At 37.8% G+C, this 22,704-nt stretch overlaps 1 protein-coding gene across 1 annotated transcript in view; it reads right to left on the bottom strand.

Moving 5' to 3' along the window:
* LOC137500463 (uncharacterized) overlaps positions 1–22,704 on the bottom strand; it is a 123,612-nt gene that overhangs the window by 81,280 nt on the left and 19,628 nt on the right. The window contains exon 3 of the mRNA XM_068227361.1: positions 10,105–10,218. Coding sequence (XP_068083462.1) covers positions 10,105–10,218 — 114 coding nt within the window. The remainder of the gene's footprint in view (positions 1–10,104; positions 10,219–22,704) is intronic.

Raw genomic sequence — 22,704 nt, 5'->3', positions numbered from 1 at the left:
GTTGCTTAGTCTCAGGTGTAAATTGGAATGCCCAGGTTTCATCACCCATGACAATTGAGTCCAAAACCTTGTCCTGTTCGGCTGCAAAGTGTTGAAGAAATGCATGGGAAGAATCAACTCGTTGCTGCACGTGGTCTTCAGTCAGCATGCGTGGCACCCATCTTGTGCACACCTTCCGGTATTTCAATTTTTCTGTTAAAATTCTGTGAGTTGCTGTTCGTAAAACCTCAGGAAAACCTTCACGGCTGTCTCGATGGAAATTGACAGTCTCCTGCTCCTTTGTTCATCATGAATTTCAGTCCGACTGGCTGCAAACTCTCTGCACCACTTACGAACATTTTTGACGTCCATGCATGACTCACCATATGCTTCTGTCAATTGGCGATGGATTTCAATCAGTTCAGTACCTTTTATGTTCAAAAACCGAATAACTGCGCACACTTTGCACTTGGCGGTAACATTCAACGGGAGCTTCATTCTCAACGGCTGCCAAGCAAAGACTGAGTGCCTCAGTGCAGTGTGCACATGTTTATATGCGAGTGCGGGAAACACTCTTCACAATATTGTGACCAACAACCACACGAACAGAGCTCTGTATTCATAAAAAAAATAGTAGACCTTATTTTAGGGATTACCTTCGTAGTATTGACTAGGAGGATTAAAATAGTTTTGTACAATTTTGTAAGAAATATCAAAAGCCTTCTTGATATTAAGAAATGCATTGTGAATGGGATATCCTTTCTCCCAATGCTGTCAGGCTGTGAAGATTGCATCAGTGGTTCCAGATACTTTAACAAAACCACACTGGCACTTACATAACAATATTTGATTTTAGAATCACTCAAAGTTGACTGAACTTAGAGACCTATCACTGCTCTGAATTGTCAAATATGTTCATCAGCTCAAGGGAGGGAGAGTCATTAGAGGTAGTCCCCAACACATCATATACTGATTACTGCTGTTGCTGAAAGAGAACTAGAAATTGATGAAGGGAAGTCAAGCAAGAAAGCTGAAAGGAAAGAGCATAAGTAAATAGAAGGACTGCCTAACAAATCGCGGCCCTTTGATTACCTATGCATTCACAAATTGGAAATCCCAGAGAACTGAGGAGAAAGCAAGAAGCAAGTACCACACAGAATAACTATGTATGTATGTCCAACACTTGTCCGGTTCCTTGATGGGGTCAGGTATGAAGTGAGAAGAATCTTCATATTAAGTATATAAATTTCATTATTCGTCCGTATTGAACCAAGATTACAATTTATTAAAATTCGTATCCATCTTATTCAATACCAAAAATGTTGTTAAGATGAAATTACAACATGGAAACATTGGCAAACATATATGAGTTTATCTACGTCACACACATTATAAAAACTATGATAAAGATTTAAAAACCATAATTTATTTCCGAGTCCATATTGTCCAAGACTTGCAATTATTAAACTTTGGATTGCTAAAATCTGATGCAATTTGGTTTAAATAATCATTAAAATTAAACAAAACTAATAATAAAAAAATAATAAAATCATGATCTTCTTAAAAACATTCACTTTGTTTGACGTTTTCTAAAAAATGTTTTTGTAGAAACATATTAAAACCATTCAATAAAGTCCTCAGGCTATTGCCATGTAGTGAACATAATGTCGCAGAATAAGGTTAAACATCTTCTTAAATGACATTGACACTGTTTGACACTTCAAAATCTTTTAAAACCATATTAAAATTATTCTGTGAAATCTTCAATTCACAGAATCTTCATAGCAGGTTTTTATGACTGGATGCCCTTCCTGATGTCAACCTCATCAGAGGAGCTAATGAGATGAAATGAATGACGTGATATATAACAGGAGGAAGGGAAAGGATGAAACCTGGTGCTGGCACATAGCCTACTCCAATCGAATAACACCAAGGGGTCTGCTCAAGGCTTACGGTAACGTCTCCTTTCAATGGAAGAATCATCATCAACAGTGTCATATGCCCTCACTCCAGATGTGTATTGCAGAGAGGTTTGGAATTTAATCCAGGATTTTGGCATGCAATCTAGTGATTAGAAACTATGTACCACCACCTCCCCTACCCTGCCGGCCATGTCATGGTGAAAATTTTCTCAACCAACAGGACTCGAACCAGCTAACCACAGTGTCACACCATATAAACTTCAATACCTTAACGATCATGGCCATCAGATAAGCACCATTCAGAATAAATAACTGGGGTAGTTTATATTTCATGGAACAAATGTCCATTTTATATATATATTACACATGAAAGTATTTGACTTCGTCTCCTTATAGACCTCTTCCAAATTTTGCCATGCAGCTTTCTCAGACTGTTACAGTCTAGAGCCATTTCTTCCCTGCAACCTTTCAGTTGTCATCAAGCCCGCAGTAGTTGTTGTAGTCTTCTGGTACTGCACTTTGTTAGTCCATCAACTTTCTTGTTTTTCAACATGCCTAGTTCAGTTCCACTAGTGTCTTGCCATACACTATATCAAGTCAGTCACCCTGGTTTTCCTAATAATTATGTTATTGGTTTTATGTCCCATTAACTACATTTTTATAGTTTTCAGAGATGCCAAGGTACAGGAATTTTGTCCTACAGAAAATCTTTTATATGCCGGTAAATCTACTGACATAAGGCTTATGTAATTGAGCAACTTCAGATACTACTGGACTAAGCCAACCTGCTAAGTTGTGCTCAGAAGTCCAGCACTCTCCCACCTCAGCTACTCAGCCCATCCCTGATTCTTCTCCAAACCCCTCCTCTGCATGACCTGCTGTTTAACATATTTTTCTAAACCATAAGTAGTGATTAGGAGGATACACTTATTGAATATTTTCCTCTTGAAGTTGATTGGATGGTTACAACTGCAAGTACGCATAATTTCTGCGTATGAATGTAATTCAGTAAGTAGATGTCCAGCTCCATAGTGTAATGGTTAGTGTTATTAGCTGCTGTCCTCGGGGGCTCACGTTCGATTCCCACCACTGCCAGGAATTTAAGAATGGCAGAAGGGCTGGTATGTGGTTAAAATGGTACATGCAGTTCACCCCCATTGGGGATGTGCCTGGAAGGAGCTGTACCACCTCGAGATGGAGACATGAGTTTGTCTGGCTCCATGACTAAATGGTTAGCGGGGTCCCGGGTTTGATTCCTGGTTGGGTTGGGGGTTTTATCTTTCATTAGTTAATTCCTATGGCTCGGAGACTGACTGTATGTGATGTTTTCAGTATTAGTGTGGTGTTTCCTGCAAGAATTTATATATTTGGCCTTCTTAAATTAAATTTTGGATTACTTAAAAATGTATTAAATTTATTGTCAAAATTTGTGGAACAACTTGTACCACACGTGTCGATTTTTCTGGAACTTGCACAAGATACAAGGCAACCAGTGTCTAATTAAATGTTATTGGGTTAAATAAATCAAAAGGTAACTCCTGTGTGGTCATTGGTCATTAATTTTGCTGTGGCATTTCCAGTTACACCATCCAGTGTGGGCTTCCTTTGGGAAGCACGTCGCAGAGTGTCTGAATTCTGTGTTCGGCATCATGTAGAGCGGACGTGTTGTCCAAGAGCTCTGGCTTCTCTTGAGGTAGGCAAATCTTAAATTTCCTAATGTACCTTTTTTTTATTTCACCTTTTTAGTTTGTCATTGGAGTTTACCCATCGATTTTTCTACCAGCAATCAAATATAAATTTTGATGGTGTACAGAGTTCTTACATCCATCTTCACGTTGTCATGAGGCAAGCCTTTTATAACATTTTTGTAACTTAAATTAATTTTACATTAAGTTGGACATCATTAAATCTGCTCCTTTTGGAGTTATTTTCCTTTGACCTGTTTTCTTTAGTGAAGATGGTCGCTTCACATTGAAAGTGTTTTCCATAAGACTAGCAATGGTAAGATTGTAAGGCAGCAACTTCAGTGTTTGTTTTTCTATATTGTGTTTTATATTAACTGTAGTGTTCATTATTGTCTCTTTAGATGTTTTTTATAATAAATAAGTATTTACTGTAAGTAGATATTAACTAAATTATTCTTTGTTCGAAGTTTCGGCCACAAAAGTTCTTCGATCCAGAATCTTATAGGGTTTCTTCCACTGTCCACATCCTGCTGTTAGTTTCCGTCTATTTTACCCTGTTTAATTTTGATTTCACGAGGTGGTTACAATGATTCTAAATTGTATTTAATGTTGCAATTAGTTACTGCTACAATTACATTTCATCTTAGATAGGGCCCCATCCTCATAGACGTGCAGGTCGCCTCTACAGGTGTCAACTAGAAAGACCTGCACCAGGCCTCTCTGGAAGTCACACGCCATTAAATTAATAATTGGATATGTTTTATGTTACTATGTTTATACATATATACTGTACCGGTAACACCGCTACGTGAAAGCGAGTTCGAAGTATGAGTGTTGAACTTCGTGCGAGGTGGAGGGTAGGCAAGCCCGCCGGACTCACTGATGTACATAGCTGTGACATAGCCGCCTCAAGCTGGCTTCATGCAGCAAGGCACGACCATATATGGTAATGTTCCAACCCATGAGTAAAAGTCTATTTGCAGTTAAGATATTGTCATTTTTGCACCGCCAACATAGAGGCCATCATAACAGATGCAAATTACCAAATTCTTGAGCAAATTCACCATGTACTTCAGGAGTTATAGGGGCAGATAATATTCACATTTTGAGATGCTTCGTCAGCTCCAGGTATAAAAGTAAGGTGATCCAGGCTACAGAGTCAGTCAGAAATACTCCACTGGCTCTACGACACAAGTGACGGGTGGAGCTCTGCAAAGTGCGACAGACCAAACCTATGTCCGGACGATACTTTGCATTTCTAGTGCTAGATTCCAGTGGAAGCGGAACTTAGATTTTTCTTCAAGTGCCATATTAGGACTTGTATTTTTGTAACAAACTGAAGGAACATAGAATTTTTTCTCGTAAGTGTTGTAATTTCTCCAAGTGCTACATTTGAACTTGTGTTTCATAACATCTGTGGGATTTAAATATTTCCGAGTGTTACATTTCAACTTGTGTTTTGTAACAAACTGTGGGAACTTAGAATATTTCTGAGTGTTACATTTGAACTTGTGTTTCCATAACAAGCTGTGGAAATATAGAATATTAACCCGTAGAGTGGGGCTCGCTTCAGGTGACGCGGCTGGAGCGAGCCCGATGGTGGGCGCGCGTCATGTGAAGCGCGGAAAGTTTTTATTTTTTATCTCCGTTACGAAACAAGCGGTAGGTTTGAAACTTTCTCCATATGTTCCGAGAGGTGCTGCCATCTGACAGAATTTTTTTCACCTTCGTGTATCTAAGCAGTTCTCGTCTAGGAATCCCCTTATTATCTGCTGCATAGCTGCGTAGCGCAAGAACAACCTATGTGGCGCTTGGCGAGAAGCTCAGTCAGTGTGCTGCAAGGAGCGTAGTATTTCGTGTCTCGGTGTGAATGTTTTCAGCTCTCATAAGCTGTTTTGTTGGTATACACATTTATCTTGTGATTTATTGTTTTAATTCTACATGTAGCGTTTCATATTTGTAATCAACATGTCCAAAAGAATTGTAGATCTTCCGAGTGATGATATACGGGATATTCTCGAGCTCAGTGAGGAAGATAGTTGCAGTGATTCTAGTTTAGATAGTAATGGTGAAACTATCCCGCTATTAGATGCTCCAAGCACGAGTGCTTCCGTCGGAGTAGGCCTGTTGCCTAGATCCCGTGGACAGGTGTCGAGTTCGAGCTCCGATGAGAGTAGCGAGTCAGAAAGTGAGAGCGATTTGCCTCCTATTCCGCCTAATGACTGGGATGTAAGGGGATGTAGGAGAGCCCGATTTCCAGCTACATATCAAAGTGGAATTCAGGGCGAGCTTTTAAATAAAAAAGAACCGGACGAAATATATGAGCATTTCATTGACGATGAATTGTGCGAACTTATTGCAGAGCAAACTAATCTGTACGCTCAGCAGTCAATACAAGCTAGTATAGGAACAGCTAAGATGAAAAGGAGAAGTAGGGAGAGGGATTGGGTTCCTACTAACAAGGAAGAAATAAAACTTTTATTTGGGATCTTTCTTCTTCAGGGTATAATTCAAAAGCCGAAGCTATCTCATTATTTTTCACGTAATAGATTGTTTGCTACTCCCATCTTTTATGAGACCATGTCCGAGAAACGTTTTTTCCTTCTACTGAAATTTTTACATTTCTCAGATAATGAGGCTTACGATCGGCAAGTATCCCCAAAACTCTACAAAGTGAAGCCAGTTCTAGACATTCTTGTATCAAAATTTAAAATGTCCTATTTACCAGATGATCGTCTATCAATTGACGAAAGTTTACTCCTTTGGAAAGGTCGCTTGGGGTGGAAAATGTACATTCCGAAGAAGAAAGCTTGTTTCGGGATGGAATCTTTTAAATTGTGTGAGGCTAAAACAGGATATGTGTGGAATATCCTGTGGTACACAGGCAAGGAAACTGAGCTAGTAAATGAGGTTTGTGGGGTAAATATTTCCCAGTATACTAAGCCCTCGAAAGTAGTGTTCGCTCTAGCCGAACCTCTTCTAAATAAGGGATATCTCATAGCTCTAGACAATTATTACAGTAGCCCGGAACTCTTCGATCAGCTCAATGAGTTTCAGACAGACGCTGTCAGCACTGTAAAATCTAACAGAAAAAATCTTCCGAAGGACGTCATGGGGAAAAAGCTGAAAAAAGGGGAGGTGGCTTTTGCCTATAAAAACAAACTCATGGCCTTGAAGTGGAAAGACAAGAGAGAAGTCTGCATGCTGAGTAGTATTCATGACGCGGAAATGCGCACTGTTCTAAACAAGAAAGGAGAAACCAAAGAGAAGCCGGTCGTATGTATTGAGTACAATGACTCAATGGGAGGGGTGGACTTATCGAACCAATGTATCGTGCCATACAGTATGGCGAGAAAAAGAATGAAGAAATATTACCACAAGATTTTTAGACACCTACTGGATATAACAGTGTTCAATGCTTTTGTGATATACAAGAAACACGGCGGTAAATTCACTCAGCTGGAGTTTCGTATTCAAATTGTGCAGAAACTATTTCAAAAGTATGCGAACGCTACCCCTAACGCAGCCTTGCCAATTCGATCAGTGAGACCCGCACCCGTTGACTTGTCAACTCGATTCTCGGGAAGACATTTTCCAGATTTCAATCCAGCCTCGAAGTCAAGACTGCACGCAAATAAGAGATGCATTGTTTGCGTGGCGAAAGGCCAGCGGCGGGACACTCAGTATTGTTGTGCAGTATGCAATGTCGCTTTGTGCCCCTCTCCTTGCTTCAGGCTATACCATACAGTTGAAGTATGAGCATTGCAAATATGCCAGCGAGTCTCAGGTTCCATACTCGGGGAATCTGAGAAGATCGTAGTCTACACTTGGTGACCGCTGTACATTCTGCGTGCCGGCAACTATCAGTGACCATCCTGAAATAGTTCTTTTCAATTTTCTCTCCAGTCATTTGTTATAGCTATTGAGTGTAAATAGTGTTGAACAGTGTAGTGTAATTTTGTGTAATGTGGTGACAAAATTGTGATGAATGAACTCATGGATTACTCGCTGCCCTCTTCAATGGCAAGTTATAGGCCTACGTGTTGAGTACATTTTTCTATTTTATTTCAGGAAAATGTGATATTTGAGTGAATGTGTCTGTATTATTTGGAGTATTTGATACTTTTTATTTGTGTGTTACATATTTCAACGTTGAATTAATGTAAGCAACACAAATAATACTCCGAATCGAAGTAAATATGAAATGGCACATATGCAATTTTTGCACTGACACTGGATGGATTGAAAAATCGTTTCAATTGTAAATAATAGCGCAATTTACACCGCAACGTATAACTTTATGCTAATTTTAACATAATATAATATTTAAGCGGGTGTAGGTTGGCAAAAACTATTTCTTTTTTAAAGAAAAAAATTACTGAAAATGATTCCCCACTATGCAGGAAGTCCTCGTTTATGACCTCCCCACTTAACGGGTTAATGCCATATCTGAATTTGTGTATTTTCCTCTTGTGAAGTTCTGAGGAGAACATAGAATTTTTCAGTGCCATATATGAACTTATAATTTCTACTTCATAATAATTTTTCACGGACAGTGTCAGACTCTTTCCAAGTGCAGTTTAATGTTAATAATTATTAAAGACAGTGCTGAACATTCTTCAAGTGCATATAGTTTTAATAATTATTTACAGACAGTATAGGAAATTTCTGAGTGCCATTAAATTTGCTTAATTTATCATGAACATGTTAATATGTCCTGAATGTGCACGAACTGTGAATATTGCGCTCAACATTGTGTTCTGATTATAAGATTGACGAAGTCAGTAAGTTAGGGACAGTGATGATAAAGTTTAATGATCTAATAGAACATGCCAGTCTGTCGTACCAATATCAGTGGACTTATGTCGTGAACTAGACATTGTAAATTGTACATAATTTTCCCAAGTTTTAATTCGGCTGACATGCAACATGTGGTCAGATATTCAGTTTAACTGTTTTACTTTCAAGTGATAATTTATGAACCTTTGTGATTCAACGAGGTGTTTGAGTCAAGATTCAAGTGTCAATTTCATTAACATTTTGACGTATCCCACTTGCGATGAATTAATGCAGTATTTAAAGGTCAATTTATTTAACGGTGCTACAAATGAGTTGAATGCCATATGGGGGACTTGTGTGCGCATCACGCCTCACCTTTCAGTATTATTGTGTGAGATCGAACCCCGCAACGTGTGCGCCTAGAAATTCGAGAACTTCCAGATCCTCCAGAAATTTGAGAAATTCTAGAATGTCGAAAATTTCACATCCAGGATGGGCATGGTTCCTGTCCAGACGGTGTCTAGTAACCATCCCAGAGTCTGAAGATTCCAGCCTGCTACAACACAACTTGTGTGAAAGGTGATATGAATTTGTTTCCAATGAAAAATAAAACCAAATTTTCAAAGGAATATTAATTCAGTGAACTAGTGCCCCTCTCTGTACCAACCCCAATGCTTTTGTACCACCCCCTTACAAATATTCTATGCTCTTCAAACTAGTGTCAGCGGCCCCAAAAACAGACATTCTTTTCGCGGTACAATAATTAATTACAAGTAACTAATCTCATGTTTGTTCCATATTGAAGACCTTATATTAAGAATCTTCCTATTTTTTACAAATAAAAAGGGGGCCTTACTCTAGGTGATATGTACAAAAATTACAAAAATATTGCAACAATTGTTGCTTTGTATAGTTTGTAAATTGTTAGATAATTTAAATGTATTCATGTAACAAATTTTGTTTTAATTGAAGTTGCACACTTTTGTAATTTTTGAACATATCACCTAGAGCAGGACCTCTCAAATGCCCAAAATCTCACGCGTGCAAATTGAGGCGCAGAGTTCCTGTGCACAGTGCATCGGTCCCATTCGGCTCAGCTCAGACCAACGCTTCGTCTCTGGGCTACTCGGCTAAGCTCGGCTCAACTTGGCTCAGATTTGGAGCACTATGGAGCAAGTGAGGAAGAGGAAGACAGGCAGAGTGAGCGAGACAGGTGTGGGGAAAGAGAGACAGCGCTATTGCTCCAAATTGAGGAGTGGGGGTCTGCACTCTGATCAATCAAGCAAAGTCGTCTTTTGCACCATGCACAGTGCATGCACCAGGTGCATGCCCTGACCTAGAGTAAGGCCCCCTTTTTATTTGTAAAAAATAGGAAGATTCTTATTATAAGGTCATATTTGTATATATTGGTTCCAAATGTTTAACAAAGACAATATCTGGGTCTTGACCTTAAGATTGACAATAGGCTGAAGATGTCCAAAAACAGGGCGAAACATGTACCTATGTAGTGCATATAAATCATTTAGAATTTAATCACCACAACGGTGAATTGTATTGAACAGGTGGCTACAATAAATTTTTATTCTAATAGAATCTTAATTACAATACTGAATGTACACAGCAAATTTGTTTAGAAGAAGTTGAATAAGTTGTGACTGTAGATTAACTTTCAGTTCAGTCTGGGCAAATATAATTACGACAAAGGTTTTGATTAAGAATCAATGAAAGTCTTTGAATACCTTGAACCATGCAGAGGTTTTGAATGCCGGTGAACTTTGGTATCGGAGTTATCAGGATCCATAGAAGAAGAATGATGAGAAGATACTTTCGGCCAGCTGGAGTTGGTACTAAGCCTGAAAACAGCAGCATATGTAACTTATTTAAATTATAATCAGCTCACTGATTTTTTAAAAATTGAACCCTCTACTAATGATATGGCATTTGACTACAGATAGTGTTACAAACAAAAAGTTCACAGAATTAAATATATTAAAACTTCAGTGATTTCAATATTTTTATAATAGTTAATTTAATTCAACTAAATAATATAGTCAAAACATCCACAATAGATCAATTTTGCTTCTCCTAAAGCCCATTATTTTGTCCTCTGAATGCTCTTAACACATAATTTCCTTGAACATCCCATGACAAGTTTTCCTGTTATGCCTTTATAACCTATCGTCAGTGGAGATCTTATCAGGGAAAATGTACACTGGTAAAGGTTGCTATACCGAGCTCGATAGCTGCAGTCGCTTAAGTACGGCCAGTATCCAGTATTCGGGAGATAGTAGGTTTGAATCCCACTGTCGGCAGCCCTGAAGGTGGTTTTCCGTGGTTTCCCATTTTCACACCAGGCAAATGCTGGGGCTGTACCTTAATTAAGGCCACGACTGCTTCCTTCCAACTCCTAGCTCTTCCCTGTCCCATCGTCGCCACAAGACCTATCCATGTCAGTGCGACGTAAAGCAACTAGCAAAAAAAGGTTGCTATGGATTCTCATACCAGCAACAGGCTCTGTGAGGTTCTTTTGACCACACATGAGTAGTTAATAGACACTTGGAAACTTTTGCTATGTTGATCACTCTGCATGTATGTTCAATTAATTGAGCAAAATTTTCACACCATTCACAGCAGAGACTAGGTACATAAGGAATGGTATTACTAGCATTGCTCATACCTCAGTCACTTTCAGTTTTGGTCATCATAAAATAATGTCAGTTTTCAAGTGTGTTAATAATAATAATAATTGTACCGGGCGGTACACCTCCACGCCGCTAATTCAAACATTGCGCCAGTTGAAACTCCTCTACTGGAGAAAGCCTGAACTTTAACAACCACATTAATTCTAGGGTTTCTCAGAAGATGTCTTTACTGTAAATTTTGAAGTGTTCTGAACTATGTCGGTTTCGATTTGTTTTTGTTTTCTCTGTAGTAAGAAGTATGAACATTCTCTTCTAGATGGCACTACTTAAGAACTACAATTGTGCACCCTAGTGCGAAGTGAAGGAACTTTTTTTTTGAAGAAATTTGGTATTCATAAGTTTGTTCTTTGTTAAATTTCTTTCAGTCATTGTTTGGGTTGCCAGTATAACCCTTCTCCTTCCGCCAGTTTTGAATTTGACCAATGAGGAATTTCTGTAATTAATTTTCCACCAATAAGGTGTTTCTTCTTCGTCTGGTGTATTAGTTTTTGCTGTTACCCAATAAAATTTTGTGGGCGGGTTGTAATCATTCATGAAACGTCTTGAATTTTCCACGAGGGTATATAAACTGTTGATTTTCTGGTCTCCTGGCCACTTCAGTAACATCTCTCCTAGTGTGATTATGTAGCAGGGGGCGGGAAGCGCCTCTTTCTTCGGGCAGCAGTTCATCCACAAGGTAATGGCCGTTTAATAACTTTATTTCTTGCTAGCTCAGCAGTTTAACCCTCGGGGCAGGTTCGAAACTTTTCTCATGTAACCTATCCTTAAAATGTAATAGACATTTGGTATAATTTTGGCTTTTTAACTATAAATTGGGATAGAGAGTGCTAAACCCTCTCGAGCTCCCACTCCTATTGTTATGAGGTGACTTTGTTTTCACAACCGTTTCTTCCTTTCCTCTTATACAAGTCACCTCCGTAGTATGGGATTAGCCCTTGCATAAGCGGCCTAGTGCCAAATAGGTTTTAAAAATGTATTAGGAGCGCAAGTTACACCTCCATTCAACTCAGAATTTTGGGCCATGTAATTGACCTGTTTCTTTACTGAATAGGCCTCAGTAGATTGGGTATTATTACCCCTGTTCTTGTGTGCCTGGAGGGCAGATTGAAGGTGGAGTTTGGTGTGGCCTTTGTATAGGCTTGATCTTTGAGAGCGGGTTTGCTCTTTCTTAAAAGTGGATTTTTTGTGTGAATCGAGGAGTCTTTACTGGGTAATTGGGAGCAAGTGCTCCTTGGCATGATTGGGGTTTTCTGCCCCTTTGTTGAACCTTGTATATAGGTAAAGTGGGGCTTATAGCTCAAGGATTGTGAGTCTGGGGCTCGAAGCCCAAATCCAGTAACAAACTGTAATTGTACTTTCTTAATTTGTTGATCTGCTACTTGGTACCTGTTATATTCTGTTATTTATTTATCTTGAAAAGAAAATATAACCTTTGTTAAAGTTTTAAATTAACTTTAATTTCGTAAGTTGAGACCTATTCCCACCAGCACCTTCTTTCACCTCTGCTGTTCCACAGATACCTCGGAACAACAACAACAACAACAACAATAATAATAATAATAATAATAATAATAATAATAATAATAATTTCTGTGGTTTCCCATTTTCACACCAGGCAAATGCTGGGGCTGTACCTTAATTAAGGCCACAACCGCTTCCTTCCAACTCCTAGCTCTTCCCTGACCCATCGTCGCCATAATAATAATAATAATAATAATAATAATATTTCTTTAAGGGGAAGAACAATGAGATTATCAGCCCATCTTCAATCTATATATATAAAATAACATGTCCTGGCTGACTGACTGACTGATTCATCATCGCCGAGCCAAAACTACTGGACATAAAGAAATGAAATTTTGGGGATATATTCATATTAAGATGTAGGTGCTCGCTAAGAGAGGATTTTTGGATATTCCGTCGCTAAAGGGGTGAAAAGGGGGGTTAATTTTAAAAATGAGAATATCTGTATCTCAAAAACGTGAAGGTTTAGAGTAATAAAAATTGGCATTTAGAACCTTCCTTAAAAAAAAGCAACCACATATTTTTTTTGTTTTCAGAAAATCCCAATAGGAGGGGTAAAAAAGGGTGAAAATGTGTTAAAATGGGTTGAATGCCTTTAATCAGGATACCGATACTTATATCACAGAAACTGAAGATATTACAGACCTGAAAATTGGTACTTTGGATCTCTTTTAAAAATAAAGAAACATGTACTTTTTTGTTTTTAAAAAGTCCAATTAATGGGAGGGTGAAAAGGGGGTGAATTTTTAAAATTTGTGAATCTATATCTCCAAACTTTTAAAGTTTGCAAATGTAAAAATTGGTATTTAGAATCTTCATTAAAAATAAAGAAACATGTATTTTTTTGTTTTCGGAAAATCGCAATAGGAGTGAAAAGGGGTGAAAAAAGGGTTGAATGCCTTTAATGAGGCTACTTATATCTCAGAAACTGAAGATATTACAGACCTGAAAATTGGTGTTTGGGATCTTCTTTAAAAATAAAGAAACACGAATTTTTTCATTTTTGGAAAATCCAAATATTGGGGGGTGAAAAGGGGGGTGAATTTTTTTAAAATGAGTGTGTCTTCATCTTAAAACTTTAAAATTTACAGATGTAAAAATTAGTAGTTAGAATCTCCTCTAAAAAGAAAGGAACACGTATTTTTTTGTTTCCTGTAAATCCCAATAGGAAAATCCAATTAATGGGGGTTAAACAGGAGTGACAAATTGGGGTGAATTTTTTGAAAGACTATATCTACAGAATATCTTAGAAACGTAAAATGTTACAGACGTAAAAAGTGGGTGTTTGTAATCTCCTGTAAATGTAAAGAAACATAGGTGATTTGTTTTTGGAAACTCCACTTAAGGGGAACTCAAAAGGGGTGAAATTTTAAAATGAGGATTTTTACAGTATATCTAAAAAACTTAACATATTACAGAAGTGTAAAATGGTATTTTTTATCTCTATTAAACATAAAGAAACGTGTATTTTTAGTTTTCGGAAATACCACTTGGGTGGAGGGGGAGGGGGGTAAAAGTGACTGAAAATGGTGTTGAATTCTTTTAATTAGGCTACTGATATCTCAAAAATGAAGATGTTACAGACGTGAAATTTGATATTTTCAATCTGCTTTAAAAGTAAAGAAACACGTATTCTCAGAAAATCCAATGAAGGGGGGGTGAAAGAATTGAAAAATTAATTGATTTAATTGTATGAGAATACATACATCTAATAAAAACTAAAGTTGTTACAGACGTGAAAATTCGTATTTGGATCTCCTTTAAAAACAAAGAAAAACGCATTTTTTTGGGGGGGGACCCATCTTGGAGGGCGGGAGTGTAAAGGAGTTGAATTCCTTTCATGAGGACACATAAATCAAAAACTGAAGAAGTTAGAGTCGTGATAATTGGTATTTAGAAGATCCTTTACTATTAAAGAAACGAGTATTTTTTGCGGGAAAATTCACTTAGGGGGGGGGGTAGTGTGAAATGAAGTGAAAAAAGTAGATTATTTTTATGGGGATACTTATATCTCAAAACTGAAGGTAATAGACGTGAACATTGGTGTTTGGAATCTCCCTTAAACATTAAGAAACAAGCCTTCCTTTAATTTTTTTGGTGGGGAGGGGGGTTGTCGGTAAATAAACTTAACGGCGGTGGGGTGTAGAAGGAGGTGAGACCAATTGATTTTACTGTTATTAATGTACTTATAAGGATCCTCCGTTGCTCAGGCGGCAGAGCGCCGGCCTCTCACAGCTGGGTTCCGTGGTTCAAATCCCGGTCACTCCATGTGACATTCGTGCTGGACAAAACGGAGGCGGGACATGTTTTTCTCCGGATACTCCGGTTTTCCCTGTCATCAGCCATTCCAGCAACACATAATAATAATAATAATAATAATAATAATATTCCGGACCGTCGTCAAATGGGCGGACCGCGCTGGAAACGGCTCCTGGACGGGTAATGACTAAGAATGCAGTCCGCCCGCGGGTTCAGTGCCGCCAAGGCACCCAATATGACACCACGCCGGATCTCCTGAAGGATTTTATCTATGTTAAAAATGATTATAGGAAAAGATGGCAAAGATTTACGGACCCAACTGACCGGGAGGAATACCTGAGCCTAGCCCGGGAGGTACGAAATCGATTACTGGAAAGGAAGATTGAAAAATGGAGGAAACGTGCCGTAAAATAATAGAAAACGAGTCAGATCGAGAATTTTGGTGGATTCTTGCAGAAAACGAGTCAGATCGCGAATTTCGGCGGATTATATATCTAAAACAATAAGCATTCAATTATAAATTTCAGTATAATACCGTAGCGCAGCACGGGTATCTTGCTAGTTTTTTCATAAGAGAACAGATCTACCCTTCTAAGTTCAGGTAAAGAGAGCTGCCATGAAAGATAAGCAAATGAATAATACTCCTAGGCCTTGCAAAAGTAATAAGGCCATGTTTAAAAGAGACTAAGAGTTGGCCAAGGAAGTTAGGTAAACCAGCTGGGTCTCTGCGGTCGTCACAACTTGTAACTCACTCAAAGTCACTCTACAAGAAATATAAGGTTTGAAGAATGACTTGTTGATTTCAAATCAACAGTTTGAAAACTGGGTTGACTGTCATAACACATAAAGGATTTAACAACATATTCAGTACATCTTCCACGACTTCCAAATTTGTATCAGGTCTGGAGATCACACTCATACAACACCAGAAGTACTCACTTCACACTCATTTCAGGGGTCAAATAGCAAAAGTTGTTATATTATAGGTAGAAAACCTCTATTATGTTTATACTGCACACAGTATACAGAGTCAGTTTACCAAATACTGCACCAAATTATTACTAATGAAATTAAAAGGGAAAGTTCTGTTCAAACCACCCACCACTGCATTAGTTCACAACTGGCATCTGTCAGTGGCAATCTTTCTTACTTCATATACATTAGTATCACAGTTTTGTTCAGACCACTGTGTAACTATTGCACATAAGTGATGGAAAGGAACAAACAAGTTTTAAATCAAGCTATATTTACGGAGATATGAACGTGGAAAGGAGCACATAGTGGGATGAACACAATGACAGGTCAGGAGTGGAAAATGGAACAACAGAAAAAAGAGACAAGGACAAACATGAAAACACTAAAGGATAATATCTAAATCTTGATATCTGGCTATCTTGAAATAGATGAGCTTTCTCCACATCAATCCCTGTTCTTCTACATTGATTTTCTTTTAGACTCTGATCAGCTAGTTTCTACTTCACAGCTTCATCAGAAAGGTGGGCATGAATACTTATTAAAGGGGCCATCTTGACAGATCTTAAGTCTTCATGCAAGAAGTGTAGGATAATGAGAATGAAAAAAAGAAGCAGCAAAAAAAAAACAACAAGAAAGTAGAAGACATAAAGAAAAGATGGCAAAAGACAAGGAACATAGGACAAACACAGAAGGAGAAAAGTATCCCAACAGGTCAGTTTAATCCACTAATGCCCAGCAGTCTATTTAGATATATCCTTTTATATAGATCGTTGCAGTTTTTTTTAATACTCAAGTCACATGAATTCTCAAAAGCCAGTTTTAATACATATGTCATCAACAATGTTATCTAATTGTGTAAACACATTCTCATCACTTTGTTGTTGTTGTAATTTCTGAAGCTATTTCTTTTCAGTTTTGACTCAGTTAATTTATAACTGTTAGGTTCTTCAGTCTACCAAAACTAATTTTGAGTAATAAATTTATAAATTACCTGAAAAATAAAGCATATGGTAACATTATTATATTTAAATAAGAAACAGCTTAATTAAAATAGAATGATCTGTTTCATTCTTAAAAGAACATCATCAGATTCTGTCAAATCACACTAAAATATTTAGAAAAGTATAAACATTTATGTTTCTGTTTAGAAAAGTACAAACATTTATGTTTATTTCTGTTAAAATATTTATGAACTTGAAAACCTCTAACTTATCTTAATGAAGTCCTGTTTTTCTCTCCACTCCAGCATAGAATACAAGGTGTTGAAAAAAACAAAACCACGTTGCTCTGTCATTGGCGTGATTCCAGCTGGTTAAGTCAGTCTGTTGACATTCCTCTAAGCCATACCCTTCGCCCTGGCTAGATCTTTGTCATTGGCCTATTAGATTCTTCATTGACCAAGCCAGGGTGGGGGGAACGGCATAGAGGAAGATCAAAAGAGTGACTAATCAGCTGGAATCGCACCAATGACAAAGCATATAAATATACTACGGGTGATGGTTTGGTCCACCCTGTCAATATATATTATCAATTCCTGTCCGGCTCCATGACTAAATGGTTAGCGTGCTGGCCTTTGGTCACAGAAGTCCCGGGTTCATTTCCCGGCAGGGTCGGGAATTTTAACCTTAAATGGTTAATTTTGCTGGCACGGGGGCTGGTTGTATGTGTTGCCTTCATCACGATGTGCAGGTCACCTACGGGTATCAAACCAAAAGACCTGCATCTGGCAAGCCAAACTTGTCTTTGGACACTCCCGGCACTAAAAGCCATACGCCATTTCATTTCATCAAGTTCCTAATTTTCTAATTTTGTACAATTACTAGGAACTTTATAATATATTGACAGGGCGGACCAAACCGTCACCCCTAGTATATTTTTATGAACTTAGTCAGTACGGACCAACTAAGGACCATAAATGGTCAAATTTGTTGCATGACAGAGCAAAAGTTTTCTTTCAGCACCTCACATTCTATGTTGGAGTGGAGAGGGGAACAGAACTTCATTAAGATCCATATATTCAAGTTTACAAGTATTTAATCAGAATTGCATAAAATGAACTTCATTGCAAAGCCCATATTGTCGATAGTATACATTTTAAAGGTACAATCACATTAAAATATTATTCAGGTGACCGAATATGTCCAGTTAAAATACATGATAAAATTCAAAGAATCTTCTTATAATGCTGGAGCTCAATTGCTTTTTTGTTCTGTTGAAATGAAGATAAAACTGTTGAACACATGTATTTTAATGTGTACTTGTGACCATTTTACTTATCTTACAACAATTTTTGGCTGATGATGTCCAAAGAGAAGTACGAAACATGTCCCGACACTTGTTAATGTCACCCTATAAATATAATTTTAGTATTGTAAATAAAGGTGGAACCTTACATTGTACCTTTAAAAAGTATTTAAACAGAAATAAACATAAATGTTTATACTTTTCTAATATTTGAGTGTGATTTGACAGAATCTGATGATGTTCGTTTAAGAACAAAACTTGTCATTCTATTTTAATTAAGTTGTTTCTTTTTCAAGTACCGTATAATACTGATACTATATGTTTCCTTTTTCAGATAGAGTTTATATATTTATTACTCAATATTAGTTTTGGCACACTGAAGAACTTAACAGTTATGAAAAAATACATTATCATAACTCAAAAAGTAGAATAAAGTGTAACTTGTTAATTCACAATGGTAAGGTGAAAATGACTGCAGTGGCTGAAAAAGACTGTTATCATTTTTTCCCTACTACATTTCCCTCGTAAGTTTCTGTGATACAGTAAAGTTGTTGATTAAGGTTCTTATTTATTGCAACACACAAAGAAAATGCAGCTGTGAACAATTCTAATACTGACAATATCAGATGAAAGACAAACGATCTATTTATAGACTACTGGGTGCTTGTGTTATCCTCGTGTTGGCACATGGAAATCCTCCTGTGGTACAACAGCTACTGACATTGTTGCTTGTAAGCAAGTATCTGTCACATGTATTATTTTCTTTGTATAGAATTTCTTGTTTGAAATAACAGTGAACTGGGATTCAATTGTACTGTATATGTTTTTTGAAGAGAGGACAACATGTGATTACAATGATTTTTAAAATGAACTTGGTCAAATTTTTTTGCGGTGGTACGCAATGGTACACAATACCGGCAACTTTTTCTCCAAAGAAACAAAAAAGATATATTATTTGGAATATTCTTATCTCATTTCCTATGAAGTGTTGGCTTATGGCTTAAAATGAAACTACTGGACGAGTTGGCCATGCGGTAAGGAGCGTGTAGCTGTGAACTTGCATCTGGGAGATAGTGGGTTTGAACCCCACTGTTGGGAGCCCTGAAGATGGTTTTCCGTGGTTTCTCATTTTTCACTACAGGCAAATGCTGGGGCTGTATCTTAATTAAGCCACAGCCACTTCCTTCCCACTCCTAGGCCTTTCCTAACCCATCGTCGCCATAAGACCTATCTGTGTCGTGGTGGTGATTTTTGTTTTAAGAGGAAGTACAACTAGCCAATCGGTGTGACATAAAATAAATTGTTTAAAAAAACAGCTTGTTTGTCCACTTTTGTTACGTTTCTATAGACATAATAATACAAGTATAAGATTGAAGGTGTCTGTAAACTGCCATTCTAAAATTATCATTCTTGCCCTATTAAACATTTTGTGCCATCAGTTCAGAGTTAAAGAAAGAGTTAATCTTCATCCTGCTCTTTCTTATCCTAGCATGTTTTTGGCTACTGGAATACAATAGAATAGTGGGTTGGTTTTCACACCCTTCAGCAAACGAACTGTTCTTGTCAAGGACAATTTAATGGTATCCATATTGCACCAAGTGCCATTAATACCAACGTAGCAGCAAATAACTAGTAAATAGCTAACCGTCATAGTTAATCTAATGTATGTTTAAATTTAACTGCTTTCATTGTTTTAAAATAATCTGAAAAGCATAAAACACTTCTTTTGTACAGCCGAGGCAAGGCAGTTCATAGTTGTTTAGTAGGAGCAGGGGGTGCATGTGGTTCAGAAGTTGGAGAAGTGAAATTAATAAAAATAATTATTTTGTAATGGTGCGCAATAAAAGAAGGCATGGCGATTCTTCTGAAGAATCCCCTGACCTGTGAACAGTGAGTAAAGTGAATGTGAAGAAAACATTGCAAGTACCAATAGATTTACTGCAGTTCAAGAGAGAAATGCTTCTGACCATCACTGTCCTGATTGTTGGACATTAACTCAGAAAAATGATTTCTTCCAGAGAAACAATTGGCTTTATGCAAAAAGATAAAATGCTAGGTTGTAAGGTGTGCCAAGATTTTACTAGTTTAGAACTAGAAAAACTGATGGAAGTGAAAATTTCTTCAGAGTGGGCCAACAGTAAAATCAGTACCTTTGGAAGATAAGAAAATGGTACATCTGGAGATATCAACAAAGTGTGAGATTCAGTTTGTGAAGAAGTTCGGGTGAGTACTGCCACCTTTCTTAAAAAAAAAAAAAAGTACTGCATACAGTTATTGAAGCTTGTAATCTTTTATGAGGTTAGCTTTGCAAATTTTAAACTAACAGAAAATGAGAATTATAATACGGTACATAAAGTCTGTTAGTTATTTCTTTTATTTACTTTTAGATGATATTCAAAGATATGGTATATAGAAATGATAATCTAGTATCTGTCCGGCTCCATGGCTAAATGGCCTTTGGTCACAGGCGTTCCGGGTTCGATTCCCAGCAGGGACAGAAATTTCAACCATCATTGGTTAATTTTGCTGGCACGGGCTGCCCTACTTTAGTGTATGCCCTAGTGTATGCATTGTCTTCATCACTTCATCCTCATCACGACACGCAGGTTGCCTACGGGTGCCAAATTGAAAGATCTGCACCTGGCGAGCGGAACATGTCCTCAGACACTCCCGGCACTAAGAGCCATACGCCATTTCATTTTTCATGTAGTATCTAGTCTTCTCTTTCTATTTTCCTATTTTCCAGTGCTGATCTGTCATTGTGTTCAAAGGAAAAAGAAGAAGCAGCGCTGAATATTGTATGTAATAATAACTTAGTCAATAACATTGATGATGCTCATGATACAGCGGGGATGATGGTGTGACTATTGTTTTAACAGGAAGTGCAACTAGGCAACCATCCTCTATTAATACTAACCAGAAGGAAACTGAATGTTTGTAGGCACTTCTTCAAAATTCAAGAAGAATGAGTAATCTACAACTTTGACTTGTATGGATTTTGTGGCCTCATTTTTGTTCTCATTCGAGCATTATAATCCACTTTTTGGAAACCTTCTATGTAGAGATTAGCATATGAGGGATATTCTGTCATCAAAAAAAGGCAATGACACATAGGAGTATTTTTATGTTCATAGAATTATCGCTCATAAAATTGTTTCCCTCCCCTGCGAACCATGTGACCTCGCCGCGGTGGGGAGGCTTGCGTGTCCCAATGAAGCAGGTAGCCGAGCCGCAGGTGCGACCATATCGGATGGGTATCTGTTGAGAGACCAGACTAAGGAATGGTTCATCCAAAGGGGAGTAGCAGCCTTTCGGTAGTTGCAAGGGCGGCAGTCTAGATGATTGACTGATACGGCATTGTAATAATACTCAGCATGGCTTAGCTGTGTTGATACTCCTAAATGGCTGAAAGCAACGAGAAACTACAGCCGTAACTACCTCCCGAGGACATGCAGCTCTCTCTGTATGAATGATGTACTGATGATGGCTTCCTCCCAGGTAAAATATTCCGGAGGTAAACTAGTCCCCCATTCGGATCTCCGGGTGGGGACTACACGAGAGGGAGCGATCATCAGGAAGATGGACACTGACATTCTGCGAGTCGAAGCGTGGAATGTTAGAAGTTTGAATCATTGTGGTAGGTTAGAGAATCTGAAAAGGGAGATGGATAGACTAAAGTTAGGTGTAGTTGGTATAAGTGAAGTACGTTGGCAGGAAGAACAGCATTTTTGGTCAGGCGACTACCAAATTATCAACACAAAATCAAACAGAGGAAATGCAGGAGTTGGTTTAATAATGAATAAGAAAATAGGACAGCGGGTAAGCTACTATGACCAGCATAGTGAAAGAATTATTGTCGTCAAGATAGACACCAAACCAATGCCCACCACTATAGTGCAGGTCTATATGCCTACTAGTTCAGCGGATGATGAGGAAATCGAAAGAATATATGAAGAGATAGAAGATTTAATACAATATGTAAAAGATGACGAGAATCTAATTGTGATGGGAGACTAGAATGCTGTGGTACGCCAAGGAAGAGAAGGTAGTACAGTAGGAGAATTTGGATTGGGACAAAGGAACGAAAGAGGAAGTCGGCTGGTTGAACTCTGCACTGATCATAATTTAGTCCTTGCCAATACTTGGTTCAAACACCACAAACGATGGCTGTATACGTGGACGAGACCTGGAGACACTGGAAGGTATCAAATTGACTTCATTATGATTAGGCAGAGATTCAGAAACCAGATGTTGGATTGCAAAACTTTTTAAGACATTTTGGACTTCACCCAAAGCTAATCAAATTGACTGAACTTACTCTAACTAATACAATTTCTAAAATTAAATTCAGAGGAGAACTTTCTGAACCATTCTTGGTAGCAACTGGTTTAAGACAGGGTGATGGATTGTCACCTCTTCTTTTTAACTGTGCACTAGAATACATTATGAGGGAATGATACAAGAACAACTCAAAAAATATAATAATTGGAACCCAGAAGGATAACATACATTTGAACTGTCTAGGATTTGCTGATGATCTAGCTCTTCTGGTCAATGATATTCAGGAAACAAAACAACAAATAAAATCTTTACAGCAAATAGCTCAAAATATTAGTTTGAAAATTTTATTTGAAA

This window comes from Anabrus simplex, chromosome 4 (genome assembly GCF_040414725.1).
Source record: "Anabrus simplex isolate iqAnaSimp1 chromosome 4, ASM4041472v1, whole genome shotgun sequence".
Lineage (NCBI taxonomy): Eukaryota > Metazoa > Arthropoda > Insecta > Orthoptera > Tettigoniidae > Anabrus > Anabrus simplex.
The sequence above is the reverse complement of the archived record's forward strand: the minus strand, read 5'-3'. Positions and strand labels throughout refer to the sequence as shown.